At 42.5% G+C, this 24,446-nt stretch overlaps 1 protein-coding gene across 1 annotated transcript in view; it reads right to left on the reverse strand.

Moving 5' to 3' along the window:
• Positions 1–24,446, reverse strand: part of CA10 (carbonic anhydrase 10) — a 346,588-nt gene that overhangs the window by 39,992 nt on the left and 282,150 nt on the right. Inside the window, exon 4 of the mRNA XM_044421652.1 lies at positions 22,602–22,787. Within this exon, the coding sequence (XP_044277587.1) occupies positions 22,602–22,787 (186 nt within the window). The remainder of the gene's footprint in view (positions 1–22,601; positions 22,788–24,446) is intronic.

A 24,446-nucleotide genomic window follows, 5' to 3' on the forward strand; every position in this document is an offset into this window, starting at 1 on the left:
TCTAGATTCTATCAAGCTTAGGTTTGCTGAAATCAGTGGGATGGGTGATGAAATCAATGAGACTACAGTTAGTCACCCCCCTTAGGCAAGAAGGCCGAAGGTATGATAAAGGCATTGAGATGGATCCAGATTTAGTTACACTTTGGATGGATCCACTGAAATCATGGAAGCTTAGCTCATTTCAATCAGTCTGCTGTGACCAGATCTAGATCCAATCCACAATGTCTCATGGTGCATGAACTCATTTATTTTGTTCTTCTGCTGTCTCTGATCAAACTGCTTTTGGAGGTTTTTGAAGTGCTACCAAAAAATCTGGGCTCAGAGATGATATTGTGATGAGTGTAAACCTGAAGGACAATGACAGTTCTCCTAGAGCAGAACTACATTGCTTCCATCTGATCCTACCAAGTGGTGATAATTACCCAGCAGCTTTGGTTGCTCTCAGAGAGGGGCTATAGCTCAGTGGTAAAGCACGTGTTTTGCATGCAGGAGGCCCTTGTTCAGCTCTGAACTCAGCTAAAAGAGGCACCTGGCAGGGGATGGGAAGGTCCTTTGCCTAAGGCTCTAGGGAATCGCTGCAAAGTCAGGCTAGAGTCCAAGGGTAGGCAAAGGCAGGTCTGATTTCATTAGTAGATCTGGGGATTTGCAGTAGATCAACAAGGACTTCTGATTCCCAAATGTTTACTAAGAGGAGTAACAAAATGCCCCTCATGGCCCTAAATTATGCTGCTGGCATGATGAAACCTTGAGCCTATCCAGGAATGCAGTTGTGAGTGACAGCACTGTGAGCTCCCTTCTTAACAGAGCCTCAAATGCTGAGCTGCAGACTGCATTCAGTGTCAGTGCAGGTGTTTTGCACTAGGCACTCGCTAGTGGGGCTTGGCTTTCTCATTGGCAAAGAAAACAGATTCGAGGACATGAAGTCTGCTGACCCCTAAATGGCCCAATAATCTGATGAGGGATAAGGCTCTCTCTCTCTCTTCCAATTTATATCCTGCCTTTTCCTCAAGGCAGCTTACATTATTCTCCTCCTCCATCTTATCCGCACAACAACAAATCTGGGGGGTAGGTTGGGCTGAGAGTCTGTGACTGGCCCAAAGTCACCCAGTTGGCTCCATGGCTGAGCGGGGACTAGAACCCAGATTGCCTGAGTCCCAGTCCCATGCTCTTAACCACTACACCATACTGGCTCTCTTTCTTACATTTCTTACATTTCATCCAAACAAATTATAAACTGAATAACTGATAAAGTGAATCATTTTTTCAGCATGGAAGCGAATCCGGACCATTATTTGGAATTTCTCCCGCCCTATGGCCATGCTTTTTTGTAATTTCTTAAAAAGTCACCCTATACATTTTTAAAAACAAAGTTCTGCAGAGAAATACTGCCCTTTTGCTGTTCTGCTGCAACACTCATTTCACAAAAAGCCAAAAGAAAAAAGGGTGAGTACATCAACCTCATTCAATGCACCATAAGAACATTATCCTCTGGAACACAATAGTTCTTTAGGGATCAATCTTATGCATATTTAGACAGAAAAAAGGTCTAAAACTCCCAACATTTCCCAGCAGCCAGTCTGGGAGTAGTATGACTTTTGATGTCTAAGTATGCATAGGATTGTGCCTGAGGCAGGCAATCCTGACCTCTAATTGTGGACTGCCACCCCTGCAGGAGGAGAAGCAGCTCCATCCTTGGAGGTCTCTTTGTTGTAACAGCACTTCCTAACAGCATTTCCTACTTTTGAGCACAAGGCAATGAAAAGGGGTTTGCCATGAGCCCCTCAGGGAAGGCTTTGCTGGATCCAAAGCTTTCTCACTCTGTAGACATCACAATGGGGCAAATACAACACCAGCCCTGGAGCAGAGTCCTTTTCTCTCCCACTGAAAGTAATATGTGCCATGGAATCCAGAGAACAAAGTAAAAAAACACCAATGGCCACTCCAGCAGGACATATAACATAGTGATCCTTCACAATGGATTTTCCATCCATTGCCTTCATAGGCTTGTTCTGCCTGGCCATGCGAAAGCATCTCTTTTGTTTTAAAATAATGTCTTTGGAAAAGTTAAGTTCATGTCTTAGCTTTACAAATGTTAAAATGACATAGAGTAAAGCTATGCCTTTGGGTAATAAAGCAATGCCTTCCTTCCTACAGCACTTTTTAAAATATTCATGCTTTTGTACAACTCCCAGGAGATTTTAACAAATGACATAAGATTAGATGGAAATTCTTTCCCATTTCCAAATATGGCAAGCAGTTAGTCTTGGTTGAGAGATTCAAAAAATCTCCTTCATATGATGGACTCTGTCTGCTCACAGGACGCATGCATGTGTTAGATGAAGCACTGGATTAATTGTTCCAGGACACAGTCTGCTTCCTGGAACCAGTGCCTGCAACTGCAGCAGCCTTCATTACTCTGAGCCAAAGTGTCGCATCTGCAATGATATGCACATCACTCTGACCAAAACATTTACTAAAAATCTAAACTGAAAAAAAAAAAAAATCAGCTCCAAAATTTTTGCACTGAGATTTGAATCAAATGTTATCCCTCCCCCACAAAAAAACCACCTTCCAACAAGAGTGTTTAGGACATCAGATACTAAACAAATATCTGCTCGTTGTTGTTGTTTTTAGAATTGCTATGTAAAGCCAAAATATAACAGATAAACAGAGACCACAAACTAGGTAAGAGAAAAACAGATGGGCATAGCAGCCCCATGGTTCCTAGACAGCATCCCAGGGCCCACAGGTATCTTCAGTTTCCTGCTCTGACATCATAAAAGAGCTCTGACCTGGAGAAAAAACTCTGACCTTGGAGCTGGGGATACACACTTGGATTCCCCTCAAGCAATTACAAATAGTCTTCTCTGAAGGCACACAAGGCATCTGCCATGTTGAAGCTAAGCAGCTCTGGGCCTGGCCTGAGCTTGGAGGGGAGACCACCTGGGAACCACATGTAGCCCCCTTGAGTTCCACAATGGGAGAAAGGTGGGATAGAAATATAATCAATCAATCAATCAAAAGAGGAAAAATATCCGAATAATTATCCAGTTGAAGTTGGTGTCTGTATGTCACCCATTTAACAATCAAAAGCATTGTAAGATCCATAGTACCCTGAGCTAATACAGGTATCTTGTAATATATTTAGCTGTCAAAAAATGAAAGAATCAATTTCCCTTCCAATTTATTAATTCCCATGAAGCAGTAGATCATTTAGAAGAGTGTAGATCAGTGAATATTAAAGACTGTTCCAGCACAAATGACCTCCTCCTCAAAAGAAACAACTCCTAGTTGTTATGAAACATAACAGAAGCATCAGCTGTACTGCACCACCAGAAATGAATGAAACAATGCCTTATTAAAGAGATAAGGGATGACATAGAAATGTTTTAATAAATAAATAAATAAATAAATAAATAAATACTGAGTGCCCAACTGAGAGAACAAAAGGTTTTGTTGAACAGGACCTGGCCTAAGATTCATGGATGTAACAGAGTGATGCCAAAAGAGTGATTAGACACTCTGTGGGGTACCCACAGCAGTTTCTCAAATTCCAAATGTGCCATGGGTCCAAAAACACCAGGGAACCTCCGTTTAGTGCTTCACTGGTAACAACGAGCAATGCATAACATATCACTGTCTCTTCCCTTTTTTGATTATGTAAATCACCCCAGAGCCAGATATGGTGAGGGTTGATATACACATATTTTCAAAAAATAAATTAAAATAGTGACACAGACGGAATGGTTAAACATGATGTGTTTTGGTCAAGGCACAAACACACTACAACAACATAGGATGCTTTTCTCTCTGACTTGCTCACTAGGAACTTGTAACTGCAGTGATGCTGTTACCCAGTTCTTTTAGTTAATTAACCCATAGATCTATGTGTCATTTGTTATTGTTTAATTATTAAATTCCCACCAGTTATTTCCTTTTACAGTGGTTGGTAAATTGATGAAATAAATTTTATATGACAGCAATGAGACTGCTTAGTCTAGAAAATGAATTTGGCACATTTCTAATATCTGTCTGGAAGGCATCATGTATGCTGAGTTGGGAGGTAGACACCAAGAGTCCCAATATTTGGGAACAGGTGGGATATAAATAAATATAATAAATAAATAAATGTATGAATTTTGCTGAATCTTTCCATGGATGGACAAATGTCCTCTCATTAACAGAATCACATTTTTTCAACTGGAATTTCATTCTCACACTAATTCACGTTAGTGTTAACGAGCAGGAGCACCAATGCACACAAGAGCTGAAGTGGCCGTGTGCCATACACTAATCAGCTTTAGTTCATGCATGTTACTACAGATTAGTGTATTTGCACTCGTGTGCAAGGACATGCTGTTCATGTGCACATGCAAATTTGCACCCCTCCCATGAAAAACCAGCCTGCGAGTTCACGAAATCTGCATGACTCGGAAACAGCTAATCTGCTGCAGAACGCACAGGCTGGATTCAGGAAAATCCAAGCTTATTTGCATTGGCTGCACCTTCTCCACCAACCCCAGTGCTGAGTTTTAAGGCCTTATCCGTAATCCTGCATCTAAGTAGTTAGTCTGCACAGGTTGCCTGCTCACCGAAACAGCTAAAGGTGCCACAGATCTATGTTCAATCTACACAGATCAATCTGGTGAACAATGCTGTAGCTGTGCTTTATTTGCGGCAAGCACAACAAAGCTTCTTGGGTGGACAGGAAATCCTGGCAGATGTCATGTTGATTACAATACTGAGGCACATTGGACAGCCTGTTTCCTGTGTCAGCTTACCAGCTCCCACCATGCAATAGACCTTAGATGCAGGGATAGTCTGCCATTTTTGCAGCTCATAAAAGATTCAGCTGCCACCATTTTCATGATGGTTCTGGTCTTGCTCAGATTAGGATTAAATGAATGTGTTGACTGGCTCACTGGGCAAGTTTTTTCCTGAGCAAAACAAGAAGCTGGCTACTGCCTTCTTCCTTCAGTGAAACACTTCATGTAAGATTCTTTTTATATAAGTCTTTGTCTCACTGAAACTCATTAGTGAGAAGGAAATAAAAAGACCTTCCTAGATGTGCAGTGGATTATACCAGAGAAGCACAAAAGCTCTGTTGGTTTGAAGATTTGGAAGTTATGTGCTTGCTGGGAGGCAGGTTGGAAGTACAACTAGATTTATAAAACTTCACGTTTCTATACAAATTTGCTCCTGGTGATCATATTAGGTTATTGAACATCTGTTGAAACAGGTACTCAGGTTTGCATATGAGCAAAGAAGACACCATGGACAGCTAGTTGTCGGTGATCAAAGCAGTTCAGTTTTTAGAAGCCGTAGGATTGTTGTTCCCAAACTCTTTCTGCTTGCCAAACTGGGTCTGTGCTCATGTTACCATATTTACTGTATTTGTCAGACCCAGCTGCTGTACAAATTGTAGCTAACTCAGAGGGAACAGGGGACTCGGAGTGGGGTGGCTGATGATGTCCCCATCCCAGCTAAGGAAACGATCCTGGTGCTTTGACCCTGTGAGCCTTGGATCCATGACAACACTATCCATCAGCCACAAAAAGGGAACTTGACAACACACCCTCATATTTTGGACCTCTAGGGTGAGCGAGGAATCTAAACTCCAGGGTCTTTAGGTATTTCCTTTCCATTATTAACCTTGCAGAGGCGCTAATCTATGACAGCTCTGGAGGGCAACAATTTTGCTGCAGAACTAAATAACTAATCATTGCTGAATAATGAAACTAAAACAGGTGACCTTTGGCATGCAAAGCTTTATGGTAGGCAGACACCCAGGGAAATATTTTGTGAGGGCAGCAATTCTGCTGAAAAGGGGAATGAAGGAAAGACTCACTTTTTCAGCACCACTTTGGTGTATAAATTTCCAGAGCGGTGGGGCTGCTAGTAATGGGATGGAATAAATGAGTTGCAGCAGGAGCGGAGGGTGAATACTTCATGGAGAGAAGAGCGCAAGGTGAGTCCTTTTTCACGTTCAAAGCCAGTGGCCTGGTGACTGAGGGAAGTGTGGGTGAATCAGAACTGCCAGGTTGGGTGGTTACTGCAGCTCAGGCACAGGAAAAGTCACACAATGGAAAAGACCCCCTGAAAACTTGACAAAGCAAGTTTGAGGACCAGTGGACACCAGCACCTGCTGTGTGTGTGCATGTGCATGTGTGGAAGAGGCTATTTAAATGTCTTCTGCAAGTCTGTGTAATTGAGAAGTCCATGCATTACTCATTTCTACTGCTCCTACCCTGTCCAAAACACTGCAGCCAAATACAAACAATGGATTGATCTAACACATGTTGGCTGCATCGGGGATGTATGAGACATTCTTTTGGTTGGTTGGGGTTTTTTTACATCATAGCTTATTCAATTCAGACCTAGCAGCTCAAAGACAGAATCAAATCCAACTGTATCCAAAGTTCATACATCTCCAAGTTTCCAATGGGATTCGTGTTCAAAAATATGTGTTCAACAGCATGTTGGCATTTGACAATGTTCACAAACTACAGGAAACAGGCAGAGCAAGTTTTGAGGTGGAATTTAGAGAACTTGAACAAGTGCCAGTCGTGTTTCTATGCATACCACAGGGCACAATCCAGTGCAAGAGTGAAGCATGCTCATGCCCATGGTTTCAAAGGGTTTCAGCATGCCTATATTGTGATTTATGGACATACATCCAGTGAGGAAGAATTGGGAGCCTAGTAAAGCCTAAAAGCAAATGCTTAAGTGCCACATGCCTGGAACTTAAGTGACTTATTCTTCCACAGACGATAGCTTCTTATGGAGGTTGTCTGGCATCCATGGTATACTTCTGATGGTGTGTTTATCATGCAGCCACAGTGAGAAGAGGGCACTGCATGCTACAGAAGGGATAAATGTGTGGCCACTAAGTCTGGGAGGCATCTGACTTTCACCGAGATGAATAACAGTAATGAGGTATTAAAACAATTGGAAATGAAAGACATGGGGTGATATTAGCATAGAGTCTAAGGCCCTGGGCTCAAGCAAAGGCATGTTTGAAGAAGCACAGCATGATTAAAAATAGCCCACAGCATCCTGGAATGAATATTTCATTAAAGTGTTGAAACTCCTTGCGGATATTATTATTCAATTTCTGACACAAAGCAAGAACATTTCACCTCATAATTTCCTTTCCTTTCTTTAAGTAGGAGGATTAAAATTAGGATGACCAATAATATAGCAAGTTGTTGGTGCCTCTGGGGCAGAAAACAACAGGCCATCTCTGGGTGAGAGCTTAGTGAGTGATTCAGCTGCCCTAATGCAAAGCAGACATATTTCCAGGTTCAGCTGCTTCTCGCTCTGTTTAAGGGGCCACATGGAAACCATGCTTTTCTGACTGGCAAAAAGGGACTGCAGTCTTTGCCAATTCAACTCATAAAAATATTGAGGTAAATGTTGTTTTAAGTTGTTTAAAACCCAGAGAAATCTATGGCACACATCAAATGTGGAGAGAAGCCTGTGGTGACGATTGAATGAAGAAACAAGCAGAAAGCAAATGATGCTGGTTTGATTACACTACCTTGGGTGAGACGAGAAACCTCATCAATAGATGAGTTGTGCTGGTCTGCAAGGGTTTTAGCACACTTGTTTCTGGAGGATTTATTGGAATGATACTCAAGATGGATGCCCCTTCTTCTTCAAGGCTGAGTCCTGGGCTCCATGAGCAGCTCTCCCCTAATGTCTGATAAAAGTGTCCCAGTAAGTCTTCCTTTCAGCAGCTTCTCTAACCACCTCCACCCATCTTGGCAAGGGATACTGTGCTCTGGCCCCAGGAGACAGATCTGAGAAACCATGTAGATGGTGGGGCTACCTTTGAAGATGGCTCAGAAAGCTGAATTAGTTTCGAGTAAAGCTTCTAGGCTTGTCAGTGCAACTGGCTGATAGGATCACACAATGCCTGTGCTTCTCCAGCTGCCCTGTTTCCCGGTCCATTTCTGAGTACAGAGGCTGCATTTACAGCTTGGATATTCTGGCTTGGGGTCTAAGGAATGTTTCCTTCTGTATGTACTGGCTCAGGCACTTAGGCCATCATTAGAAGCTCTCCTCCAGGAGTCCCCTCCAAAAGAAGAACGGGACATCTCATTTGTGGCATCCCATTCATGGAGTGCCCTCTTCCAGGAGGCCCACCTGGCAGCTGCATGGTTATCCTTTCAGCACCAGGAAAACACCTTTTTTTTTCAGGCATGTCAGAGACCTAATTTTAACTTTTATGGAAGTTTGTACGTAATTTTATATTTATATATTCCTGTGTTGTTTATATTGGATACTATTATTTTAACTGTTTGTAGTTTGTCCAGAGATCATTTAATATTGGATGGAGTAAAATAATAGAAATCATTGCTGTGTTGGAGTCAATCCAAGTTGTCAAAACACATGAGCCGTACAGTCTGAGGCAAAACCAAAACACTTCTAGTCCATTTCCATGCGTATGATGAGCAGCAAGGAATTCATCCAAGACCTTCCCTTATGCACCAGCAAGTTGTAGCTGAAGGTACACCCCTCAGCATTTCCCATAACAAAATGCTCCTGTTTTCATTAAAAGGATCTTTGGCAAGGTCTTCATCCAAATGTTTATTACATATCTCTATTTTTAAAGTATTTTATTGAAGTATTCATTATTTAAGTATGCGTTTAAATATTTTATACCATCTTATTGTAAAACCATCCAGGTGTTGTATAGATCAGAAGCAATACACATATCATAAATGTGAAAACCATCAGCCATTAACAGCAATAAAACTCACTGAAGACAATTTAAAAAGCTGGTAGATTAACAGATGTGCCTTTTCTTAAGTTGCCACTGGTTCCAAAAGTTGAGAGAGAGGACTGATTGTAACTCCTAGCAAGTGTGGGTCATGGTTTCACAGTGACACTGAGAAAGAGCTTTCAATGAGGCCAGTGAAATGGGCCTCTGCAAGGGATGGTGTCTTCAAAAGGGTTTCTCCTGGACTGGAGAACTGGACAAGGTCATGGTGAGTCAGGCAGTCCCCAATACAGCCAAATTCTCCGCCATCCAGGGTTTTAAAGGGTAAACCAACTCCTTGGCTTTAATCCTTGAAAGCAGTAGCAGTTGGTGGCTCCAATATAAGTAGGGTGGTGAATCAACTCCATGTTTAAGTCTGAACTTTATGGGAACTACCTTTGATGCTGGACCTATTTGGGGAATAAGGTTCAGCACCATGGATGTCTCCTCAAAAGTAAAGGCTAAATCCCAGGGTGGGCACAACACCACGGGATGCTGGAACACCAGATCCCACTGCTGGAAAGCAAGTGGCCACAACAGCTGAGCTTTCAACCTGCAGAAGAGCCTACTCTGCTGGACTCACTATCCTGTCCCTCCATCCCTTTAAAAGCCAGGCTAGTGTTTGTTTGGCAATATGTGAAAAGGCAGGACGGTGTGGCGTCTTAGTGGCCCTGTTTGTGCATCCTTTGGCATGTGTTCTGGAGACAAAGTATACCCAAGTTATATTCAGAAATTCAACTGCTAGATAGTGAGAGAACAAGCCCCAAAGAATCAAAAATCTAGCAACCTACACCAACAAATAGGGATAATAATTTGCCAGGAGCAGTGAAGAGAAAATGGGGACTACTTTCATAGTGCGTTCAAACTACAGCTGGAGCAAATGTAGAGTGAGCTGTTGAGGTGCAGTCTATGGTAACAGAGCAGAGGTAATGATCTCTTGGCTTCAGCTCGCATGGAGGTGAGCCAGTGAGTGAAACCCATATTCCTGGCCCTATCACCCTAATCAGTGGGTGCAGCCAAAGTTTCTGGCCTTCAACTCTTGCTCAGTTTACAAACAGGGACTGTGCTAAAATTGATTTCCAACAAGGGTCAATGAAGCGTAACAAGATAACGAGGTTGAACTGTCACTGCTTCAGTGAGCTGATTAGTGGTCCACATGGCTATAAATGTTTGCCCAGCACTTAGTTAATTAAGGGGCAAATCTTGCATCCCATGTGCTCTGAATGCAGTAAAAAAAATCAATGTGGTTCCACAGCAGGGATTGCGATTACAACTGCACATCAGGGGACACAGAGTTGCAAACGGCCACTCCACATACTGTGCCATGGAGGAGAGGTGAGAGGGGGTGGTGGTTGTTTTTAATTTCCATTCGCTCCAGGATGATTGGTAAGGGGGAGACCCTGGGAGCACTAACACGGCCTGAAACCAATCCTCCTAGATGTTAGGGCTTTTCAAAGTTTTAGTGATCCAATTAAAGAAGCATGAGAGCCAACAACAAAAAAGTGCATTTTCTCAGGCACTCACCAACTATTCTGAGGTTATTTACTCTGAACTAATGTTATCTCTCTCAGAATGGAGGTTATTGCAAAACCTTGGGAGTCTGGTTTTCTTTTAATGGGGCTCCTAGCAAGATGCACCAGGAGAGCTGAACTCCTAAGAAATTCACTTAGTAAGGTGGGCACTTGGCCAACACAGGAAGTGAATGGTGATGGGTAATGGTGACCCAACTTAAACTTTAATCCCACTTCCCTCAGATAGCAAAATGTGTAGGGTCTTATGATGTTTAAGATGAACCCTTCCTTATTCCTGCTGGCAATAAGTCCAGGCTCCAATGTGTCTCCCTTCAAAGTTCAGTTTGACAGTATCCATTTTTGGTTCTTAGAAATAAATTAAAAGAATCCACTGTTTAACTATACCTCACGTTTTAGTAAGATGGAGTGGGAAATGTGACTGAAAGTCATATTGGATGGAGGAAACAAATACAAGATTATTTTAAATATTCTGATACTAATTCTATACTAATTAAAAGCAGCAAAATGGATGTACTTGTAGTGACCTTCAACTTCCCCTTTCCCCTAAACCTTTAGCAAGCCTATCTGAAAATGTGACTATGCATTCTTGGGTACCATTTTTAGGAAATGAGTTCTGAGTTCAGTAGGACTTTGTATTAACCAAGGCTGCAATATTAGGTAGATTTACCAGGGAGCAAACCCTACAGAATACAGCAGAATTTTCCTTTGAATCAATACACACTGGATTTTGTTGCGGTTGTGCTGCTTAGGATCTCAGCCATGCCTGAAAATCAGGTGGATGGAGATCCACAGAACCACCCAGCTAGAGTGTGTCCACAAATGGGTTGTTAGGCATATGTTTCTCTTCAAACAGCACCCAATGCCACATAACGAACTTCAAAACAGAGGTGGGTTTGTAAAGCCGTTTGTCATCACAGTGGTGGACAGCAGTTCCTGGGCAGCTAACAGTCCTAGAATTTGATTCCCAGGAACTCAAACTTTAAATAAAAGATATAATCAAACAAAAAGAATGTTAAAAACTTGACAGTAGCAGAATGAAATGGCACCCGACTTGACATGGCTGCTTAAACGCCAAAGGCTTGCTTGAATGAAAACAGTTTTGCCTGCTGGTAGATGGGAAGCAGAGAGAGAGCCAACCTGTTTTTAATTTGCAGGGGGTGCCACAGCCTGAGGGACGCCACTAAGAAGGTCCTCTTTTGTGTCACCATGAAATACACCTTTGAAAGCATCAGTACCAATAGAAGAGTACCCCCCAGAAATGTTAAAACTCCTGGGCTAGTTCAAATGGGATGGGGAGGGGGGTGCTTTCTGATAGCCCCATCTGCCCAGAAACAGAGCAATCGCCAGTGAAGCTGTTGGGAAAGGGAACCATGTGCTTCCCTGTAACAGGGAACAGAGGTGAAAAGTCTGAGGACTTGAAGGTAGCTCTTTGGCTTTCAGCCACTGCATATTGCAGGGACAAGCTAGACTCTTGTTCCAACATTTGCCTTCTAACTGGAGATGTTTGGAAGCATAGTCTAAATCATCTGGAGGGAACTGTGTTGACTCCCTTGGTGTGTTGGGTAAACCTTAGTTTAAGGAAAGCAATGATCTGAACCTCCCAGAAGTATGTTCCCAGAGGACAACCCATTTTGGATGGATACGAACTCTGAGCATGTTTTAACAAAGGAGCCTCCAGTGTCAAACTATACATTACTGTAAACATTATCATCATCTACATTGCACCCACATCCTGCCTTTTCCCTCTTGCAAGGAACCCAAGCCAACTTATCTAGTCCTCCTCCACTCCATTTTATCCTCACAACAGCAATCCTGTGGGGTAGATTGCTGAGAGTGAGTGATTGGCCCAAAGTCACCCACTGAGCTTCTCCAAGACCCCCAGTCCAAACTCTAATCACTACACCGCATTGGCTTTCAATGGGACTGTGTGTTTTTCCAAAAGTATCCATCCAGGAGTTGGATTAGCATCATGGCTGTGTTATGTGGGATTTAAACCTTTCTCTCTAACACTGTTCTCTCAAAAACCATACATTCCCAAAACCGCTCTACTGGCACCAATAATGCCTTCCTTCCATAGGGAACAGTTGCTTTTGGGACAGAGAAACCACATCATGTACAGAGGAGATGGCTCTCCCTCCCATATTCCTGATGCCCTCTGCACTCCAAAGAAAGCATCCATCCATCCATCTATCCATCTAGACTAGATTGTTTTGTCAACCCAGGGGGGCAAACTCGATGTACTACACATTTAACGTAAGATACAATGAGGCTGGACCTGTAACAAGAAGCCAGTGGGGATGGATGCAACTTACACGAGGCATGAAATCAATGCTACTTGGTGAAGACAACAGTGGAAAAAGAATCTGCTTTATCATTTGCTTCACTGACAATATTCAGAAGGAGGGAGGGCCCCACATCCTTCAGTAACTGCTGCAGGATCTACCGCTAGAAATCAATCAACATCTCTGGGAAGTTTAAACACTGTCAAGTTAATTAAATGGTTCACTACATTTGCAACTGTAGTTTCAACAAAAATTACAAAATATTAAGGGATGCTTAGAGACATTTTGAAGGTAATTACTGTAGCAGCATTCCATGAACCTGAGAGATGTATTGTAGATTATGCTAAATGCATCAGCGAAGTTAATATTAACAATTGGAGAAGATATATTAAGCCATTTTTAAAAAACCTGTTAAGATGCGTTTGATTCAGCAAATACACAGTCTGTGGTAAATTTTCACAGATTAGATTTAGAGATGGTGCTCAGGTTTGTATTTCTGGACTGAGAAATACAACTTGCAGGGGCTCATAATAATAAATGCTGATAGTACAAGGTAAATTTTATGACTCTCTGCTTTTTCTCTGTCTTGGAAATCCAAAGCAAACTAGAGCGTTATTCCTCTCTGATCCCTTTCCGCCCAGTCAGCCTTCACTGATAGATGTCCGCAGCAGAGTAATCCCCGCAGCCCAGGGGAGGAGAGGCAGCCACGTATGCCAGCTCCATGGCTGGTGTGTGTGTTGGAGGGACGGGAGGCCTTCCTGTGGCTCACTTTTAGCTTGTCCATGGAATGCCAGGATGGACACAGGAATGGTGGATTTTGTTTAACCCATTCTGCATATGTATGCTCTTGTGTATTGCCTTTCACCCTGCTGGATGCACTCTGGAATCAGGTTTTTCCCCCTTTGGAAAAGTATACAAAAATGTCCACTGCAATTTATGTAATTTTTACTGGGGCACAATAATTTGTGTATTTTTCTTATTGTAGACTCTCTTCATTGCCAGTAGGCTGAACTAAGAAAACAAAAGGCTGGAGAGAGAGAGTACACAGTTGCATGCTGTCCAATAGTGTATATATTAGCATGTTTCTAGTAATTTTCATATGACTCAATTAGCATAAAATTACATAAAGTGAGGACCTGTTTTGCAAGTTGGCAGAATCAGTGTAACTCGGAAGTTGCTGTTCCACAGCTGCACAATCTCTGAGCTGAATTTGCAGAAATCCAAAATCATTGGCAACTCTTTTGGATTTCTCTGGCTTCCCTAATGGAATACTCTCCTTTTGCCTCTCTGGATACTGGGACTCCAACACCAGAGGGCCAAGGAACATTGAAGCTGCTGTGGTGGCTGCAAAGGGGTTTGTGAGGTCACATCTTGTCCTCTGAGGTGACACCTCTCTGCCTACTCCTACAGGGGGGATCTGAAACACCCTATAGTGCTTAGGATGGCCTTACAGATCTCAACATTAATTCTGATCTATGGGTGACTTGAAAAGACTGAAAGGAAGGACACTCATGTTGTCTCTGTCAAGATATAAGTCCTAATCTTCATGAGGTTCACACTCTCATTAATTCAGGTAATGCTGTTCTGCCAAGGAATAAATGCCAACAGTCAGTTTATAGACAATCAAGTCTGCCCTGAGAGATGATGGCACGCCTTGTTGATTTTATGTTCCTTGCCCCAATCTCCCAATTTTCTTTGGAGCTTCTGTGAGGAGCTATGTGGGAGACAGCAACATTGCTCACCAGCAAGTGGTCTCAGTGGTCTGCAGTGAAACGTTTTATTTGTGCTGATAAGTTATAATGATAATGTAAGGGTATAGTGCTCCTATTACACGATAGTATAAGAATAGAGCTAATGAGTGATTTAATCATCCTTCTGTCCTTGTGCGTGGTGAACCGAGTCCCTAAAAACAGCAGCCATGTGTAATTTAGACCACGTAAACACCAAATGCCTTTTCTCTTGGTGTTTTTTTTTTTGCTATCCATCTGGCATCATTCTTTTTATACCTGACTTCTATCTGTGCTTCCTTAAGGATCAGTTTATCAGAAGAGTGTGTCAATACGATTAATGGCTCTGCTGCAGTGGCCCTAGCACAGCATAGCCTTCCAGAATGCTTGCCTTAAGCTGCTGTAGCATTTCTTCAAGATGGAAGGCAATAATTAGCAAGCCAGGAGCCTTGATCTGCAGGAGCTTCCCATAATGAGGCCATGATCCAACAGTGAATAACTCTCCTGTCTATCATTGACAGGGTTGGGAGAATCCATCAAACTGAATCTTGTTTGTCCACTACCAAGCTTGTTTTAATTGGGGACACACTGAATTACAGACTACTTCTTTTAAGGAGGTTGCAGGTTTTTCTCGCTGTAAGATCTAATTTATGTGGCTTATCAAAATCTGCAAAGCTACCTGAGTCAAGGCCATTCTTAGGCTTTCTCTAAGGGAACAGAATTTCTTGGCCCTAAAACTGGACTGCTAAAGAAACTTGCTAAATCAACTGGTTGTAAATCATTGCTGTTAGCTCTACATTCAAAAAACAAAAGCAGTAGTATTTGGGCAGATCAAGAGTGTTCCTTCTGCAGAAGGGATTCATTTTCAGGGAGAGGAAGATTTTTACTGATTCCCCCTGCAACCCTCTTGCCAACATTCACATTATTCTAATGGTCCTCCAACTCTCTGGAAAGCAATTCAGAGTGGGCAGACAGAAGGCAAAATCTGAGAAAGCTGTCCAAGTATATGTCTTCTAACATATTCATACCAGGCCTCTGCCGAGAGATTATTTCCCCCCACACCGTTTGCATTTGGGAGGGACCTGCTTTTAAACAAACTGGATCAATCCTCTCTTTTGGTTTCTAATCCAGTGTTTGTTGGCAGATTGATATGCATTAATGTCCACTGGTTTGCAGAGATAAGAGTGTGAGAAGATAACAGATGATGAGATAGTAGGAGATAAACAGGGAAAAAATGAGTTGGGAACACATTTTGCCTCAATTTGTGTGGAATGGAAACCTTTTCGCTTGCTGGTTACAGTGACACTAATACAGCATTTAAATATTCTCCTATCTTGAGGGAAGGCTGCTGCTACTGCAGTAATTCCAAAAGAAAAGGACATTTCCTTCTAAAGTGTTTGCTTTGTTGCTGCTGCCATTACTTGCTGTTACACCGTTCTCAACCTATGGTGACCTTATGAAGGAATGTCCTCCAAACTGTGTTTGCTACACACGTGGTTTGGATGAACCCAACCAAAATCCGTCCCTCCTATATTCGCAGACTTCTCCTTGTGCTCAGCTGAGTCAAGCTGAGAGGAAGTCCACAAATGCTCATGGGACAAAGGCTGGGTGACTGGCAACCTTCTTCCAGGTCAGCACCATGGCTGCTGCAGGTGGTGTGGAAGGAGGAGATGTGGAAGGATATCTTGCTCCTGCCTGGCCCAAGACCAATAGCAGTGAGGAAACAGTAGCCTCACAATGGGATTGGTGTGAGGGTGGCAAGGCTTTAACCTTACCTTCCTGTCAGCAATCCCGAAGCACACGGCTGTTGTCCTTGCTAAGAGCAGTGGAGAATCAGTGATCCATATAAGGAACACTGGGGAGATGGACTTGCGTCCCCCTCCCTGCACCCAGCAGTGAAAGTGGAGGGGATCCCTCTGGGATGCGTGGAGAGAGGCTGAGGGATGTGTGTGGTCTGCACGGGACCCACAGCTTGCCCCGATGGGTTGTGGGTTTTTCCCATCTGTTCAGCTGCCACACACTCCACTCCTAAACAGCAGTCTATGAATTCATCCGGACTTTTACAGCTCACTCGCTCAAGTTTTCTAAGTGAAGACTCTGCCATGTAAATGATGTTTTTATATAGGCTAATTTTAACACATCAGTGCTGCTATTTAAACTTACATGTAACACGACATGCTGTTTCAGTGCCATTCTCTGATTCTCAGAAAAGAATCTTCTTACAGCGATATGACCGTGCTAGATATCCGCACCTGTGTTGGTGCAGAGGCAACTTATCTTGGAGAATCTGATCTGAACTTCCACCTGATATGCTAGTTTTGTTTCATTTCACACAAGGGAAGCATCTAATCCCTTGGACACCCAGCCATAGTGTGAAGTTCAGAAATGGGTACATCATATAAGATGCTGAATAGGCATCTCCTCATAACATCATGTTATCCTTGTTACATGTACAGAATCACCTATTTTTATTTTCACAACAACAACCTTGTGGAGTAATTTAGGCTAACAGATGGTGAGTGGCCCAATGGCTGGATGGAGATTTAAACCTGGACTTCCCTACTCATCATCTAACACTCTGATCACTGCAATCTACTGCATCGAGCTTGCCAGACACTCTGCCAGCCGGTCTCCATAACTTTCCTATTCCTCATTAATACGACTCGGCATTTGGACCCCCAGCTAATCACAGAAAGTTGGCCCATATGTTGGAACATGTTGCTCCACTCTATGAGGACTGGATCCATCCAAAGCTTACTGTCCAGCCCATGATGCTGGAATGGTTGTTGTTGTTCTCACAGCCAGGTCTGACAGCCCTTTTCTGTGGTAAGTTTCTTGAATACCAAATATTGGAGCTGGGCCTTGGAGGCCAAATATACAAATGGAAGAATGTTACAATGGAGGATTCAATGCTTCCCCTAAGAATTATTGTAACTCTGAAGGTTTCTGCACCTGGAGGTAGCATACTCTTTAATTAAAGTCAAATCATTCCTTAAGCAAGTAAAGGCAATCCTCTAGCAAAACAATTCAGGAATAATAAATGCTTTATATGTGACACTGGAAGCATGAAACTTGTAGTGTCTTAATGCCCCAAAGAGAGCAAGGTGGAGAAGTGCTTTTCTGATTGGGGGGGGGGGGGGATCCCTTTCTGTTTTGTGCTGACAAAATTTAAAATTCTGATCCCTAAAGGGAATTGAATCTGTTATGTGACAGACGGCTCTTACATCCCCTGAATAAACACTACAGTTGGTAGTTGAGCCCATAAATAAGTGAAATAAAACAGAAAATTAACCAATGGGGGTCTAGTTTAATCTGCATTTAAAGGCACAATGCATCGAGCAGTTGCATGCTACACACGAGGAATGTTTCACGGCCACTATTCATAATGGGCTATTTAGTACTTCCAATACTGGTGAGGGGGAGGGTGCCTTTGCACTCATGTTCTGCTTGCCACCTTCCCATTGCAGCATTTTGTTGGCCACTATGCAAACAGAACGCTGGCCTAGAGAACTTTGGTCTGGCCCAGCAGGGTTCTTCTTGTGCCCACAAAACAGCACCCATAGGGCAGTTGGAGCCAGGTAATTGATAGCAAAAGGAGAAAGGAACGGCAGAGGACGAGGTGGCTGGATGGAGTCACTGGGGCAGTGGGTGACAGCTTGGGTGGGCTCCGAGGGATAGTGGAGGACAGGAGAGCCTGGAGGAATGTTGTCCATGTGGTCATGATGGGTCAGGCATGACTTTGCGACTAAACAAAAACAAACACACAAACAGGAAACTTGGAGTGGGAAGAAGCATCCATCCAGATCTTATTTTCTACCCCCCTCTTCTCTTGAAATACTGTTCTAATAGCAGTTTTAAAACTATTTTGTTTTAAAGACCTCTGTTATTCATTGCAGCAGAACTGGTGAAATACTTTAAAATTGCTGCTGACCATTCAAATCTTTCCTGGGGGAGGCCCCACACAGACCTCAGTGAATGTGCAGAGTCCCAGGCGCCTCTTTTTCCAGGTCACGTGGTTCTGGCAGTAGGCCAGGCTTGCCTGGGCAGCCGTGCCTGCTTGCTCTTTCAATACCTGCAGAGGCATTGCATGGATCCCCTCGTGCTTTTTCTTGATAAGGTTCAGATTTTCCTTGCTATCTTTTCTGATTATACTAGATATGCCATCAAGTCTTCATAAATTCCAGGCTTGGAATATCAACTCTGACAACTGGTAATGCGAACTTTCAATGAGTATAATGGCCATGTGTCAGGACCAAGCTATGCAATCTACCGATCACATCAGTCTAGCTGACGTTGCTGTATTTCTTTACTTTTGTATAAGCATATGCTGTCCCCATCTAGCTCTGGACTGTAATTCTCTGGAAGAAGGGTGGGGTTAAGCACTCTTTTTGCCAGTTTGACTGAACTGAGCTTTTTCTTTTTTAAAATCCCACATGAGTTTGTGTGGGGTGCGATCTCAGGAAAAATCGGTGGCGGGAGTCTTAATAATGACCAAATTCAGCAAACTTTCAATCCCTTCAAATTTATGGTAATTTTCCCTCAACAGAGAAGCACCACTGACTTGTTAGACAAAGGAATTTGGGGAAGCTTCTACAGGTAGCACATACCAAAATCGTTAACCACAAATTAAATGGAACAACCACCCTGTCCAAACAGTAGATGCTGTTAGATTGCTGGCAATATTGCCAATTTGTAAAGCCAGGTGTGTATGCATTCTTGCATGATAACTGCCCATTGCCATGTAAGACTTGTACTGGCTGCCAACCTACTACAAGGCCAAGTTTTTGATGTGTTTCTAGGAACCTGCAAGGCCCTAAAGAACTTAGGACCAGTACGCCCAAGAGAAGGCCTTCTCTCATGCAGACCTGCCTGCCCTTAGTGGCCATTACTGCCCATGCCTCATCCTCCAGATATCCATCTGAGAGAGGCTTCCATATTTAGAATGCTGCATCTGTAGAATAAATTGTAGGTGTAATGTGACAATACACGTTTTTACGATGCTTGGCCTGAGTTGTTCATGGGTTAGTCAATATGACAATGATCTACTGTGCTACATCTCCAACTAAAGGCTTCCATGGCAGCATGGGCCAAGAGCAATGATCAAGGGTTTGGCAGGCACTGGATTAACTCTGAAGTCTGCAGCAGGTGTGCAGAACCTCAAGCCCAGCTGCCAAACTCAGTCCTCTTGGTGGCAGGAGGCGGAGGTGGATCTAGTACTACATTCCTTGGCCCAGGCCTCTTTCCCCCAACTACCAAATGTCTGGTCATTTGCTGGCCGTCGGGCAGCTTTTTTCTATTCTGAATGGCTGAAAAGCTTCTCGCACGGTTTAGTTATGAGCAGTAAGAGCTTCAAGCTAAAATATGTCTGTATTTCATTGTATTTTGTCTCCGAGCCTTCACCTTCAGCACCTCTCAGCACTGGAATGTGGCCCTTGAAATGCCCCGGAAATGGAATTTGGCCCTGGCCTTATTTCAGGATAGTTCCTCTGTTAAGTCTCGCTTTGCCCCCTTATGTAGCTGCTGTAACATTTTCCCGTTAACAAAATCCTTTTAGTCATGCCAGGGGCGTGATAGGAGTTGCAGTCTGACACATCTGGATACTGTCAGGCTGCAGAAGGCTGCTTTAGAGAATTCATTAAATGTTGGGATCCTAAAACAATATTTATGGTAATAATGACAAAGTGATGCTGACACGTCAAATTATGTAAGTTTCCATGTTTCATTCCTTCCAGTTGTTTGCTTCCAGTCTTATATTTTTTAATTGTATTAATATAATTACCCTTGCTTATTTTTCTAAATCTACTGATATTCTTTCTTCTTTTTAAAAAAATGGTCATAAAATTCTGTAAACATGTCCACTGATCACAGTAAAGTTGGCACACACATAACAGCAGTTCAAGACATGACTAATTACATTAAAATATCATTTCTAATTTCGCTATACGGTTACCTAACTTGGAAAACAAAGAAAATGATCGCCATCAATTATGCTAACATGATTTCACAAGGCTGAAATTCATCTAATGCTCTTTGCATATCTGCTCTTCCATGTATCAGCAAAGATGGCAGGCATTAATGGACTTATCACCAGTTGGTGATAAATGGTACAGATTGCATGGTGGTGATTTGTCTTGAGCAAAATGAACCACTTCTTTTCAAGAACCTTTTGGTGCTTTGGAAAAAGCAACAACAGGATACTAAGGAATCTTTTGTAAATATTTACTCTAGGGTGTGTTTCACTGACTACTCTGTGTATGGGCGTGTAAGTAAGCGGAGAGCACAATGAAGTAGAAAAGGTTATAAAAGGGCATACAAAAATGCTGGAGAGTAGCCTGGTGGCCCCTTGTTTCCTTCAGCTGGAGAGGCCATTTGATTAGGTAAACTTATCAGCACCTAACAGTCAGCTGTCAGGTCCAGCAGGTCTCTTGAAATGGGATCCTCTTCGAGCTTTCCACTAAAACTGCTGCATCTTCCTAAAGACATTAGCAATAAACCAAGCTATCTCATCTAGTATATCTGTATATCTAGCAATTAAATGTATCAATTGCTTCTTCATTTTAATAATATGTTTGATTATATAGCAATTCATACAATGGATATACTGTAAAACACACACACACGCACACACACACTTTATATCTACCAACAGATTATCTCCTGGAGATCCTGGCTGTCAGTGACATTGGTCATATCAGAGCTAGGAGATGGCTATACGCTTGAGCTGCAGTCTTTCTTCATTTAGAATCCTTCAGGGCTGATCAGACCTGCAGCTCTTCCTCTTCAAATTCATTTACCTTGGGGTTCCACCTCAAATGTATTGGCTGCATTCACACAACACAACAAGCAAACCTTACATTTTTTGTAAGCCATCCCGAGACACTTGTAGTGGAGGGGTTAGAAAAGATTTAATAAATAAATAAAAGTATGGCTTGTGGATTTCTACCATGAGCTACCTGACATGGACAATCAAGTGGTTTGCAGTTTGTCATGGTTTCCACCCTCCCTGCTCAGTCCTCCCACTCTTGGCATGAATCCCATTAGCCACTGTGCCTGAAACTCAATCCCGAGGTGCATCGCTCCCTGCCTGTGTTACATACTTCTTCCTCCTCATAGAGGCTAGATGGCTGTGGATCCTGTAGTTGCTGCTCTTTCCAGAGAATTCTCTGGTAGCTGCATACCAGGACTATGGAAACTGTGATATTGGGTTCAGACAAAATGACAAGCCATGATGGTAAAGAGAAACCAGAGAACAAAGCATTGTTTCTTATTGGGGTTTCTGAAAACCAAAGTTAACACGGTGAAAGACCACTCCTTGGTTCAGGCAACCTGAAAGACCAACAGTGGTAAAAAAAATCCCACCATGGCTTGTCTGAACCCGGCCATTCCGACCTGCCACCCGAGGGCTTCCTTGGCAACACTTGCCAGTCTGATTCTGTCCAGACTCTCTCCCATACCACCCAAGACTGTGCAGCGTTCTACTGACGACTGAAATGATTTCTTAAAGAATTGCTTTGGGGCTTGGGCAAGAAATGAACCTCACTAGTTTCATTTCTGGTTTTTCTTTGTGTGAAGAAAAGCTGGAAAATCTACATGCAAATCTACATAATAAGTGCTTAGAAAATACAGGGTCACTTTAATGTGTTTCCTGTGAGTAAGATGAGAGATCACTGATGTCACGGAAGCAATCAGCTCTACTGTAGTGCTACTTATCAATGCCTCTCTTTTTCAAATATTTACCTTCAGGAAACCTTTCCACACATCCTTGTTTGCTGAGGAACACTCTGCAGTTTGCTGCAGAAGATTCAAGGCTATGTCTATGGGCACACACTTGATGCATTGTACCAGGCAGGTCTGCTGAGTGTATTCTCAGTTGAAATGGGGTGAGAGGTGATTGTGGGGAACATTTAGTAGTGGTGGCAAGCTGCTTTTCAGAGACATGTATGCACAACACTGCCCTTCCTCATCATCTTCTCATGGAGATACTCTGTAAAAGTTCTGCTTCTGTATATCCATCAACTATTTCCAGTTCCAAATGCATCCCCACTGCCAGCAACTAAGAAAATCTGATTGCCAGTGATAGAAAAAAGCCAAACAGATAATACACATAATAAAATGTGACAGTAAAGCTAATATACACAAATGTACTTATTATATTCCACTTGCAGAATTTTTGTGTACTAGTGGTTGTTTTTCCTGTTTTGTTAAGTGCAAAATTCCAATCCATGCGAAAGGTCCCTTCCTTAGGCATCATTGTATTTTTATTTCTCTCTTCAGAGCTTTAAGTACATCGACATACCTCCCCAGAGAAAGCTTGTCCGTTCAGTAGGTGTTCTGACCCCTGGCTGTCTTCGCTGCCAAAGTGTAACCGGATTTCTTCCAAGCGATGACTGTATGTCATGGGCCCTCCCGAGATGTTGACCAAATGTTCTTTGTCCAGTCGTAGAGAAACATGCCTTCCTGTATTATACATGGTCCCACTAACCTAAACAAAACAGAATAATAAAAAATGGAATTGAGAAGGGTTTTTTTCTCTTTCTCTCTTTTACTGTCTCAGGGTACAAACATCCTATGAATGTTCAGACAGTGATTTGCAGAGGAATGGTGGACATTATGGGGCTTTTTTTTTTCTTTTTGCTGAAACATGTATAGGAAAGTACCCCTAACTCTAGTTGGTCTCGAGCAATTTTTAAAAAAAAAGTTGAGAGGAAACTCACAAACCCTCAAGGACTTCATTTTTCTGCTCTGAACATTGCAATATATATTGAGTTATTTTAATAAGTATACATATTTCATGTAAAATATATAACATATATACACATTTTAGCCAGAAGTACACGAGGAACACAATAAATGTGATTAGTTTGCCACTAAATAAGTGGGAATGTGAAAGTATTCCTTATACGAGACTTGAATAATGGCTTCATTACAAAATTTTGGGCCCAAGAAAGGAGAATATTTCAAGGAAAGGATAAATTATTTACATTATATTTAAACATATCAAAAATTAAACTCATTTATCCTTGCTGAAAAATTTATACAAACAATTGGCTAAAAGCGAATAAGACTAGCTTGGAAAATATAAGGATCCAAAAAGTACATGATAGCCTTTCTTACTTGCCTTCACTCCATGCAAAAAAACCCTTGTTTTAGATGGTTGCTTCAACAAAGTTGCTGCTTTTCCTCCCAGCATTATTGCCATGTAATTCAAAGAGAATTTTTGCTAGTTATTACACATCCTAATTTTGGATGGAAGGTTGCGCATTGGATGAAAATAGGATAGAGCGGATCACCTCTGAAGGTCATGCTCATGTGTGGATCGCCTCTGCTGAGGGTCACGGACACTGGAATTCATTGTGGGGTTAATGAAAGACCTCCCACCATAATGCCTGGATGAGTTGCAGAATTCCGGCACTCCATCTACTGCCAGCTTATAACACCCAAACAAGGATATGACACTTCAGTGAAAAAGGCAAATTCCATGTTGGGAATCATTAGAAAAGGAAGCAGAATTAAAACAGCCAGTATTGTGTTTATTTATATATATATGTCATTTTAAAATGGGAAGAGCAGCTTAGTTATTTTTGGAATAAATCTTATTTTATTGGCTTAAATGTTGGAGTGTTGCGTCACACCGTATACTGGCTGCAAGATGATGTTAAGGGCCATTGGTACATGGGGGTGATGAGGAGGTATGGAGACTAAATAACACAGAAGCGAAAGGGAAGAAAGGCTGAGGAAGGCACTGGCTAATGACTAAGCTCCATGCTTGTCCGACAGGAGAAATGGCTTAGGGGATCTTCTGTCTGCATCTCACAGTACAATGCTTACACCAGCATTGCTTTTGAAATGGATCATTCTTCTGAAAAATGTTTCTAATGGAGGATCTGGGCTTCAGTCAAACAGGAGAATGTGCAAATTTGGGGGCCTGCACATAATATTTTGCTGCCTGAGCTGAAGGACAAGGTTGGGGTTTCTCTCCTTCCAGGTACAGAAGCCAAATTGAATCTTCCAACAACAATGCCCTCCACCACCACTTTGGGCAACAGGCAGGGGAGGGACATGTGGCATCCATTATTTATTCCATTTGTATCATTTCTATACGGCCCAATAGCTGAAGCTTTCTGGGTAGTGTACACTTAAA

The sequence above is a fragment of the Varanus komodoensis genome, unplaced genomic scaffold (assembly GCF_004798865.1).
Source record: "Varanus komodoensis strain SLA01 unplaced genomic scaffold, ASM479886v1 scaffold12, whole genome shotgun sequence".
NCBI lineage: Eukaryota > Metazoa > Chordata > Lepidosauria > Squamata > Varanidae > Varanus > Varanus komodoensis.